This window comes from Furipterus horrens, unplaced genomic scaffold (genome assembly GCF_987537825.1).
Source record: "Furipterus horrens unplaced genomic scaffold, mFurHor1.1.pri manual_scaffold_3, whole genome shotgun sequence".
Classification (NCBI taxonomy): Eukaryota; Metazoa; Chordata; class Mammalia; order Chiroptera; family Furipteridae; genus Furipterus; species Furipterus horrens.
In genome coordinates, this window is record NW_028327173.1 from 14,179,973 (window position 1) to 14,191,573 (window position 11,601).

An 11,601-nucleotide genomic window follows, 5' to 3' on the forward strand; every position below is an offset into this window, starting at 1 on the left:
GGTGCCCAGCGGACCTCCCGCAGGAGTCGAGGGTGGCACTTTCTCCAGAATAATTCTGCTGTTAACTGTTTTAAAGATCTAATTTGGTTGTTTTTTGAAACGAAATTACATGGCTGAATGGTGTTCCGAAACCACTAGAAACTCGTCTCACTTGTGATCCCAGGAATAACAACCAGTTCACAAACCAGCTGAGGTCCAGGGACTCACACCTGGCGCAGCTCTGCCCTACCCCACGTTGTCAACTACTAGGCATCGCTGTGGCCTTACCTTCCAAGCCTAGGCTGGGAAGCTTGAAGGGGAGGCAGGGGAGGCTCCGGACAAAGCCTGGGGTCTCTGGGTCTTGAATACGGGCCTGCGCAGCAGCCGCAGCACCCGGTACGTGTTAAGGCCCGGCACGTCAAAGCCTGGGGACAGCCCGTGGCGGTCCAGGGGGTAGAAGTTGACGAGCTGCCCATGCTGGGCCTCAAGGGAGAGCCAGGTGTCGCCGAGGGGCAGCGCGCACGGGAACAGGCGGGCCACGTGCAGCTGGAAGACGCGGCCGCGCAGGTGGCGCAGCGCCAACGTACGGAACGCGGGGGGCACCAGCGCCTCTACGCGGGGTCCGAACTGGCGCAGGCGCAGCTCGCCCGCCGGTCCGGCGCGCACCTCGTAGAAGGTCAAGTTCGCGAAGGTGAAGTACCCCGTGAAGGGGCGCGCACTGGGTGGTGGGGCCGGGCTGCGCTCGGCCTCCCGGAGGACCCTCTCCATGGCTGGCAGGAGCACATCGTAGGCCTGTGCCACCAGGTCGGGCCCAGATGGCCGCGGCCCGGCCAGGAGCAGCACGAGGCCCAGGCGCAGCGATGGCACCAGGGAGAAGGTGGCGGCATAGCCGTCCAAGTCGCCATCCTTTCGGACCACGCGGTAGCCCCTTTGCGCGTGGAACTCCCAAGGGGTGCCGGTCTCGTTGGCGAAGTAAGCGCCCGGGCAGGCCAGCAGCGGCGCCAGCAGTGTCTTGGCCGCGTCTGGCCCCAGGATCCGCTGGGGCCCGCTGCCCAGGAGCGCCATGGCCAGCTTGGCCAGGTCGGCGGGGGTGGAGTACATTTGGCCTGACGGGCGGTACCAGCCCAGGTCGTAGAGCGGTGCGGGCCGCCCGCTGCCGTAGAAGCCAGCCGCCAAGCGGGCGCGGACAAGAGGGGTGAGGTCGAAGCCTGTGTCTGCCATCCCCAGCGGCTCCAGCACGTTCTCCAAGATCCAGCGCTGGTAGTCACCCTGAGCCGTGTGGGCTGCGAGGACATGGGCCAGAAGCGAGAAGGCCAGGGTGCTGTAGTGGCACCTGGAACGGGAGGGGTGGAAACTGGGATGCAGCCCAGGATGAACACCTCCAGACCCTAAATAGCCCCTTCCCGTCTGCTCAAGCTGTCTGAAATGTGACCAGAGTTTCACTGGACTGGGTGGGTCAGGGAAGGAACCTGCTTCGCTGCATCCCAGATGGTCAGACCCAGCAGAGACTACCAAGATCACTCATTCAGCATCCGGAGAGAGGAAGGCTCAGAGAGAGGTAGAGACTTGCCCTGGGTCTCACAGCAGATAGAGGGAGAGCTGGGCTGGGCAGTGCACCTGGTAAAACAAATCTTATTGGTCCTTTACACTGTAGTATGATTCATTTTAGCAAATGGAAATCTAGGGTCTTAGATGATTCTGGGGGAAGGGGAGAATTTTAGCGATCATGTATGTAGCTCAAGGATAAGAAACAGGAGGCAGGGTTCACCCCTCCCTTTTCCCTAGCCGTGGCAGACACCAATAATCAATAAGATGTCTGCCTTCTTTTCCAGAGGAGGAGCAATTTCAGCATCCACAAATCCCTTTAGACATCCCTGAACTCCAGGGCAGCCTCCCTTTTTTACAGATGAGAAAGGTGAGATTCCAAGAGGCAAAGTTGTCTGCTCCAGGGTCACACAGCATGTTGGTGGCAGAGCTGAAGGCAGGACTCCACCCTGCGGATGCCTAATCATTACCTGGGTCCTCTCTTCCTCAGGGAAGTGGGGCCTGAAGCTCAGCATTTGGAGAAGCAGAGGGGCAAATGTGAAAAAGGGGCATCTCCCCTCTGACCCCCAAAAAAGGCCAACAGACCTGGAAGGGTGCTTCTTAGAAAGGGGGGCACCAGCTGTCCTACGTCCAGCCCCTCTGCTCCCAGAGTAGGGCTTCTCTGTTCAGTGGCCATCCAGCTATCCACTCCCCATCTCATCAGTATCCCATTTATTTCCATGATTGATTTGACAAAATCTGTATTTATGTCGTTTATCTGCTCCCTGAGAGGAATGCTCATTGTTGATTCACAGGAATGCAAACTCCATGAGGAGGGACCTGGTTGGATTTGTTCGCTACTGTGTTGCAGTTTAGCACATTCCGGGCACAGAGTAGGTGCTCAATAAATGTTGAGTTGATGAATGGAAAGAACTCGCGGTTCAAACAGAACCTGCCTTGCTGTACCACCCCTCTCCGGGCCCCAGTCTTTTCAGCTGTGGAATAGGGGTTGTATTCGGTGATCCCCGAGGTGTCTTCTGGCTCTGACCACCCAGGATGAGGTGATGTGGTCTCTATCCCCTCAGGAGGTTGCTAACATTGGCAGAGCATCAAGGTGCACTCCTCACCTGGTTCCCGGGTCCGCCACCAGCACGTCATCCTTGAGCAGGCTCAGGGCCTCTTGGGTGCTGCCCCTCCACAGCAGCGAGGTGGATCGGAGCCTTCGGGGCAGCCCTGGGGAGGAGCAGTGGTCAGACCTGCCAGGCCAGCTGAGGGTGGGATCATAGCCTTTGAGGGCACTACCTCCCACCTTCCATCAGTTGAAAGATAACAACAACGAAATCATCTAAAAAAACAAAGACTCTAGAGTCCAGGATGGATTCTAACCCTGTTTGTGTTTCACTGGGCAAGCCACTAAGCCTCTCAAGCCCCAGTCCCCTTATCTATACCGTGAGGGAAATAATTCCTCTGTCGCAGGGATGGTGTGAGGATTAGGTGAAATAAAATGCTTAGCATGGTGCCTGGTCATATAACTGCTCAGAAAGTAAGTATCAACTATAGAAGTTTGATTCCGTAAAAGTCTTGAGATCAGTGGCCAGTTTTGTGGAACTGGCTCCGCTAACCACTTGGACTTTTCTATTTATTAGATGTGACAAGTGTTGGCAAGATCACAGGATTGGGGTTCTTTCCATCCATCCACTCAACAGTAGATTTCAAGCCTCTGCTTTGTGCCAAGGACTGTTCTGGGTACCAGGGATTCAGTAGTGAATGAAGTATCTGCCCATGTGGAGTTTACATTCTAGCAGAGGGGACAGACAACAAACAAATTAATATTTATGCTATGGAGAAAAATAATCTGGTCAGAGGGAGACCTCGCAGAGGTGACCCTTGAGAAGGTAAGACCTGGAGAAGGCAGAGGGAACAGCAAGTGCAAAGGTCCTGAGGCAGGGATGTCTTGGCATGTTTGAGGAATAGCATGAGCATAGTGTGGCTGGAGAGGAATGAGAATGGGGGAGACTTTGGAGGTGCGAGGTATTGAGGGTGTGGGTACCAGATCCTATAGGGTGGAACAGGCTACCGGAAAAACTTGGCTTCTTCCCTGAGTGGGATGAGGCCACTGCAGGGGATTTGAGCAGAGGAGTGATGTAATCCGACATATCAAGGTTACTCTGGCTGCTGTGTGAACACAGACATTTGGGGACAGTGGCAGAATCAGGGAAGCCTGTTAGCAGTCTTGCAAAAATCCATGTTTAAATGATGATGGCCTAGGAGTGGATGGATTCTGAACATATTCTGAAAGTGAATCCAACAGAATTTGCTACTAGAAAGGGTGTGGAGGGTGTAGGAGTGAAAACTGTCAGGATGATTCCAAGGCTTTTGGCCTGAGCAACCAGAGGATGGAGTCCCAAGTCCTGGACTTAAGTTCTGACTCTAGCACTCCTTGCTGTGTGACCCCAGACCATGTGCTTTACCTCTCTGAGCCCATATTTGCTCATCTTTAAGTAGGCTAAAGCACCTGCAGTGGTTTTTCTCTGAGGTTTTACAAGACTTAAGAGAATGGATGAAAAGCTCCAAAAATGGGAGAAAGCTCTAGATTAGGATGGGGGTCAGTCATAAAAGACATTGAGAGCCTAGAACAGTTATTCAGGCTGCTCTATGCTCGTCTGGTCCCTTTGGGACTAAGAGGAGACATGACCAAAACACTTAGAGAGCCATGGGCTGGGTTCCCCAGATATAGATGAAGAACAACCCACAACACACCCCTAGAGGGAGCCCTGGAGTCAGATTAAAACCAGGGTGGATTTAACAGGAGGCTCACAAGGTCCCTCACCTGTGTGGCCCCTTCCAAGGCCTATCTCTAATTTTGAATTTATAACATTGTATTCTTAAAGAGGACCCCTGAAATTACATCTGCATTAGACCCTACTAAACCTAGGTCTACCCCTGGCCGTAATAACCAGAGCTACATTGACAAGTGCCTGCTGTGTGCCGGGTACTCTGCTAAATGCTTTATACTCATTAGCTCATTTAATCCCCCATAATAGCCTGAACTAGTCATTTCCCAGAGGAGAAAAACAAGGCTCGGAGAATTTAAGTGACCTGCTCGAGATCACACAGCTGGGAGGAATTCCAGTGTTCGTGCCCTTAACGACCAGACCAGCCTCCGCCAAGGACTGAACCTGTCCTGCCCGGGCTGCCTCAGGGGACTCCCGCTCTCACTGAGGCCCAGGCTCACCACCTTCTAATGGGAGCAATAACCAGCCACGTCCACTGATGGAGACCTCAGGCCTGAACTCACTTTGTAAAATGACAAAATGATGGGCACTTGCAAAGAATGCCTACCCTTTGGGGTTGACAGATTGATGACTGTAAATAGGAGCAATAAAGGGCATTTTGGGGTGAGGCACGTGGTGCCTGCCTCCTCCTCTTTGGCTGGGTCACTCCCCATGCAGCGCAGCCCCGCTGCCACCCACGCCCACCCCTTCTTTAAACCGATCCTCCTCAGTCACAGATGGCAGATGGACATACAGGCCAATGAAGGGTCATCTAGAAGCTTCCAGACCTGCCCCTCAGCATCCAGCCTGTTCTGATCCAGTGCTGCCCAGTGTCCCAGCCTGCTCCTGCCCTTCCATTATGTCGACTTCATCTTGGCTTATTGCATCACCACTATTATTATTATCATATAATTTATCTTTAATAAGTAATTCACTTACATTATTCAAAATTCAAATGACACCAAAGGGTACATGATGAAAATTTTTTCTCCTACCCTCTCCCCAGCCACCCAGTTCCACTCCCTGGATGCACCCCGTTGTATCCATGTCTTTAGTTCCCCTCCAAAGATATTTGAGATACACATAACACATGTGTGTATTATATATACATTACATATGCATTATGCATATACATTCATATATATGCATTATATGTGTATATTATACATATGGTAGCTTACAACATATGCTATGAGGGTTTTTTCCCACTTAATATTCTATCTAATTCTCTCTCAATACATAAAAAACATTATTACATTTTATAAGGCTACAAAGTATTTGATTGTATAGCTGTGTCATATTCATTCATTCCCCTACTTATAGATATTTAGGTCATTTCAATCTTTTGCTATTACAGTGCTGTAGTGAAATACTAACTATGTACATACCTCCTTACTACATGTGTGAGTACATCTGTAAGAAAATTTCCTAGAAGTGTAATTTCTGTGTCAAAGGATATGTACATTTTTAACTGTGATAGATATTACCAAGTGCCCTCCCTGCAGGCTGCACCTATTTCATCATAACCTTCCCAACTTAGTGCACCCAGCATTTGGGTGTTTGCCAGTCTGAAAGGGGGAAAATGTCTCTCAGTAGTTTTAATTTGCATTTATTTTGTTATGAATGAGGTTGAGCATCTTTTAATATTTTTTAATATTCTTAAGAGCCATTTGTAGTTTTTTTTCTGTGAACTGTCTATTCTGTTCCCATCTTTTATCCATTTTTCAGTTGGACTGTTGGCTTCTATATTGATTTGTGGGTGATCTTTATATGTTAAGGGAAATTAGGTCTTCATTAGAGAATTGTCTACAAATATTGACTTGTTGACATGTTCTTGACCTAAGAAGCAGATCCTGACATGTCAACTTGCTTTTGACCTACCAGCTGATCTTGATGTGTCCACTTGAGCTGAAGTCCCAGGCTTCGCCTCAGCTTTTACCTCACCAGATCCTTCTATCCCTAGCCCACTGCCCAGGGAGGGTGAGAGGGAACTATGGCTATTTCAGGAAGCAGGCAGAGAGTGGACCCAGCCTGGCTGGGTGGTGATCTGCTCCTTGGTTCCCCCACCTGAAATGTTTGGGACCAAACAAGATAAGTTTAGAAGCACTCACCCGAGAGCTGGCTGGCCATCCTTCGGAGGGTGACGGGCGAGGGCCTTGGGGCTGGGCCCGCCTCCTCCAGCCCATCCATCAGGCTCTGTTGTTGGGGGGCTGCTGCCACACCCAGCGGGTTGTTAATGGTGAAGGTGCTGGCATATCGCTCCAGAGGGTCATCTAGGGAGGCTACGGTGCCCTCCTCCCACAGGCGGTACAGCATGAGGACTGGAAAGATCTTGGAGACACTGGAGATCCTGGGCAGTGTTGGGGGCGCAGGGACATCCTGTTGGCCCTACAGCCCATCTCTAGCCTGTGCCCCAGCCTCCAACTTCCTGGCATTCTAAGAAAGCACTGAGTCTGCCTTATTCAGCCACTCTGATGGAAATTCACCAGCCTCGGTAGAGCTGGCTTTTGAGGTGCTTGAGAATATGCCAGAGGCAATGGGGCTGGGCTGGATGGGTACTCTAGAGCATCTGCCCCATGGCAGGCCTTCCCCCAGGGCCTTCCCACTGTGGGACAGACCTGGGTCAGGTCATACCTCTGCCTCTCACCAGCTGGGTGGTCCTAGGCAAGTACTAGGCTCTCTGAGATCCAGTTCCCTCGTCCACCTCACAGGTTGTAGAAAGGATTGAACAAAACCGTGCACATCAAGTGTTTGGCAACATCACTGGCAGGTAGTGAGTGCTCAGTAAGTGACAGAAAGTATCATTGTTGTCCCCGTACTTGGCCCACAGCAGGTGCAGTGTGAGTGGAACTGCTGTAATTCTCACAATTTCTCTGGGAGCAAATGCACTCACTTTGCATTGTGAGCTTTAAGGAGCCTGTGGGCAAAACCGAAGAGGGGAGACTGAGTGTGCAGCAGAATGTCCACAGTCGCTTCCATCTGGGCCACTGCTGTCAGGTGGCAGGGACCTGGGGCAAGAGCCCTGGACTGGTTACGGTTCCCTTGTGGCACATGGAAGTGAGGGACGGGCGGGGCACAAGGGCGCCTCTACTAGTTAAGGAGGTTTGGGGCTAAGGGTGCTCCAGAAGGAACTCCTTCCTGACCTGTTACCCATGTGGTGTGATATGGGCACTCACTGGTCCTCTCTGGACCTCAGACTCCTCATCTATTAAATTGTCAGGACTTAATAAAGGCCCCTGACAGCTTGGACACCTGACCTCCCCCCCTCAGTCATGATCCTCTTGAGTCCCACTACCTCCTAGGTCCCCCCATCCTCCCATCCTTCACCCCCTCTTCAGGACCCTGGAGGTCACCCGGCTGACCGGTACATGGTGGACTCATTGGGGGGCCCAGAAGCCGGGTCTGAGCCATTCTTCTTCCCGTAGTTCCCAGTCCAGAGCACAGTGTCATTGTGGATAACAACTGCAGACATGGCAGCCACCCCGGGGGCAGGCAGAGCCCGACGAAGGATCCCGTCCACCTTGGAGAAGAGCAGGAGTCTCGGAGGGTGGGTGCAGAGACACACCCCACCTGGCATCTGCACACCCTGCCCGTTCCCACGCCACACCATGCATACAGCACCCCCGCCTGGTTCCCTCCATTCTCCCCCGTCCCTAGCTGCAATCAGAGCAGTTCCCTTAGAATCTGTTTCATAAGTGGGGCTTCCTCATGAGATTTTTGTTCAAAGAAACATTTCCTTGGCAAAACATAAGGAGGAGACAAAAGTACTGCTCTAGTCAAACCCTTTCTTGTCGGATGCCCTAGGGAACCTCCAACAGGCCTAATCTGATCCCCTACTATTGGAGAATTCACTATTTCTAGAAGGCCCCTAAGTTCTCTTTGAACATGTATTGAAAATATCTCATTCTTTTCAATGACGAAGTATAATGGTGACAACAACAGCTAACATATACGGGCATTTAGAATGTGCCAGACACAGTATAAAGTGATTTCCATATATCGTCCCATTTAATCCTCATAAGAAGTCAGTGCTAATTTCCCCCCATTTTACAGATGAGAAAACTGAGTCTATGAGATTTATGAAGTGACTTGCCCAAGTGATTAATGGCTAGTGGAATCCGCGTTAGAACCCCACGCTCATTCCAGCCCCAGTTATTAATAAACTGCAGGACCACCTTGCGAGTGATTTTACATATCCCAACTTGAGTTCTGTCTACCTGTAGCTTCCACCCCCGAACTAACTTTGCCTCTCTGGATCTCAGTTTGCTCCTCTATAGGTAGTGATTCACAAGATATTCATATGCAGAGGTTAGCACATACAAGGTGCTAACCAGAAGGCAGCATGGTTATTCTTGTTGCTTTTTCCTTCATTACTATGATCCCGCCCCCCACCCCCACCAGAGAGCCACATGGCACCCTTCTGTTCTCTCTTTCACAAAAGTTTTTCATGTATTTGCAGACAGCGATTGTGTCTCTGCACTGGGTGGAAGCATCAGACTCCTTCCCTTCAGCTGTTCCTTGGATGACAGGTTCAAATCCCCCCATCACGCTGCTGCTCATACACTTCTGACCATGTCCCATCTGTCTGTATATCTCCTAAGGGGAGTGACCCAAGTGGGTGGGGCCTGACTGGCACAGACCAGGGCTAGCTGACAGTCCCCTCTACTGTGAGGCCATCCTCAATGGTAAATGTTACGTTGGGGAGCGGGGGGAGGTTTAATTATTTTGCAGTGGCCTCTGTGATATGGGCTCTGTCATCCTCTCCAATCTCATCTTTCTCCTCCCTCCACCTATGGCCCCACCAGACCAAATTTCCTCATAGGTCTCTGAATGTGCCTTGTATCTACTCTGCTGACTCTGGGTCTTGACTCATACCATTCCCTTTATCTGGAGCACGGCCTTCACCTCCCAAACTCCCTTACTATTCACCTGCATATCACCTGGGTATCACCTATTGTTCCCATCTCAGCTTGGACACCGCTCCCTCCAGAAGCCTCCCCTGACCCCAAGGTCACTTCCTTTGTGCCCCACAGTCCCCTAAACTTCCTTTGTCTTCATTGTTACCCCTGTGTTATAAAGGTATATTGTCTTGACTGTTCCCTCACTTCCAGACTAGTAGCTTCTTCTAAGAACAGCAGAGTATCTTCTTGTCGTGCCCCTAGCACCTGGCATAGAGTAAGTGCTCAAAAATTACGTCATGAGCAAATGAATGCCACTTCCAGAGAGTGTACCTCCCTCTTTATCACCCAGGCTTAGCACACCCACTCCTGGGTCATCACTGACCTTTTCCAGGGCCTCCTTCAGCACAGGGAGCGGGTGGGCCAGGGGCACGGGCTCAGGGTGCTGGGGACACATCCTCACAGGGGCAGAGGTCTCTTCTGGCCCCAAGGAACCTGCAGGGGACATCACATAGAAGGGGACAGAGATCAGGATGGGAGTCTAGGGGGTCATCCTAGAGGAGGTGGGCAGGTGGCAGCAAAGGCCAGAGCCATACCTTAGGGCCAAGCCTCCCAGCTGGCAACAGCCTCATCAGATGTCAGGGTACAGAGACCAGCCATGGGTATCAAGGGGCAAAGAGCAGAGTATGCCAAGAGAAGGGACAGTTCCACATGTTCCAGCTGCTGCTTGACCTCAAGACACCAATGAGGCCACAGTTCCCAGTGGCAGCCCTCCTCTATTGCACAACCAGCGTCTTCCTTCCATGTGATCAGCAGACTTAGACAAGTTCTAGCTCCTTGGGGCAGGACCAGCCACATGTGTCCGTCTGTCCCTGTTTATCCAATTCTGATTATATCTTTGGGTGGAGAAGTGGACTTGGGACCCCACTTAGGCTTCAGGCATAAACTACAAGGGACAATTCATTATATCATCAGAACCGTGCATTTGGGCATGGGGAACTTGACTCTCATTCTGCTGTGATCTGACTGTATGGCTTCCTTGGAAACTTGCGGGAGAAGCATGAGCCTTGGCAGAGCAGGATTCAGGCTGAGAGATCATCCCAATGGCCCCAGACCTCCCCTCATCCTCTGAGGACGGTGCGGGGGTGGCAAGGGTAGAAGCACCCAGAGGAGCTGCATCCCTTTCAAATACTTCCAGAAACTACCCAGAACTGAGACAAGACTGTAGGTTCACTTTGGCCATGAATTTTTTGAGCTCCTCCCACCTCTTGACTCTGGCTGGCTTTATAACTTGCTTTGGCCCAAAGAATGAAGCAAAATTGATCATTGATCCTGGGCCTTCCAAAGTTAGGTCTTAATGGTCCTTTGCTCCCTGAGAATATTGCCCCCTCCTGGACAAGCCTGGTATAGCAGCGTTGAGAACGAGAGTGTAGGGAGGGCCATCCCCCCTCTCCCAGGTGACTTGCCTGCTGCATTGGAGAGAGTTCAGGTGAGACCAGCAGCAGAACTGCCACCCAGAGCCCACAGACTCATGAGAAAGAATAAATCACTTTGTTTGCAGGTGGCATTAGGATCTTCATTTCATACATAAGGACATCAAGGCACAGAGAGGTTACATGACTGGCCCAAAGACGCACAGGTAGAGTTGCAGTCTCAGCAATGGTTATGAGAGTCCCCAAAATCCTGGATCAGGAGTGGCAACTCAAAGCCCACCAGGACCGTGTGGGTGGGGAGAGACTCAAGGATGTTTCTGCACTCACCGGTCTCCAGCTTGGGGAGGTGATACTGCCACAGGAAGCAGCCGGTCATGAGCACAGAGAGCACGAAGAAGAAGCTGCAGGAAACCGGGAAGAACCACTTCTTTTTTACCTTCAGCTGGCTGAGCCGCCAACCAGCCTGGAAGGAGGAGGACACAGGGCACAGCCCCCATGGGGGTCAGCCAGAGGGAAGAGAGAGAGGGACTCCTACCCGGGCCCCTCCTAAGCCTTGTGTTCACCCAGATATCATGAAAGTCCGCAGCTTGGAGTAAATTTCACACCCGTGAAACCAAGGTTTTTCCCAGTATGGCCCGGTCAACAGCTCTGCCACGCGTGGACCTCTGCACCTCCGTGCCTTTGCATAGCACATTCCTTCTGCTAGGCATGCTCTCTCTCTTCTATGTGCTTAGCGGTATATCTAAGACCAACTGAAATGCCACCTCCTCCATGAAACCTTCCACAATTTTCTTCACCCAGGTCCCCTCCAAGGCACTTGGAAAAAGCCTCCGTTACAGGGCAAAACCAACTCTCTCTACAGTACAACTGTTGTTCAACTACTATTAGCTGATCTGCTTAATGGAGGCTGAGTTCCCCAAGGAAGGGGCCACCTCTTCATTTTCTTTGTCTCCTCCATGGCTTCTGATTTATTCTGGTTTGTTTTGTTCACTG

At 51.4% G+C, this 11,601-nt stretch overlaps 1 protein-coding gene across 1 annotated transcript; it reads right to left on the reverse strand.

Moving 5' to 3' along the window:
- Positions 1–276: 276 nt before the first annotated feature.
- LACTBL1 (lactamase beta like 1) lies at positions 277–11,068 on the reverse strand. Its single transcript, XM_090268248.1, has 6 exons — positions 10,936–11,068; positions 9,561–9,670; positions 7,640–7,797; positions 6,389–6,627; positions 2,631–2,736; positions 277–1,312 (listed from the first exon to the last, which is right to left on the reverse strand). Exons 1-6 carry the CDS (start codon positions 10,982–10,984, stop codon positions 277–279), a joined length of 1,698 nt encoding a protein of 565 aa, XP_090124374.1. The 5' UTR covers positions 10,985–11,068.
- Between the last annotated feature and the right edge of the window lie 533 nt (positions 11,069–11,601).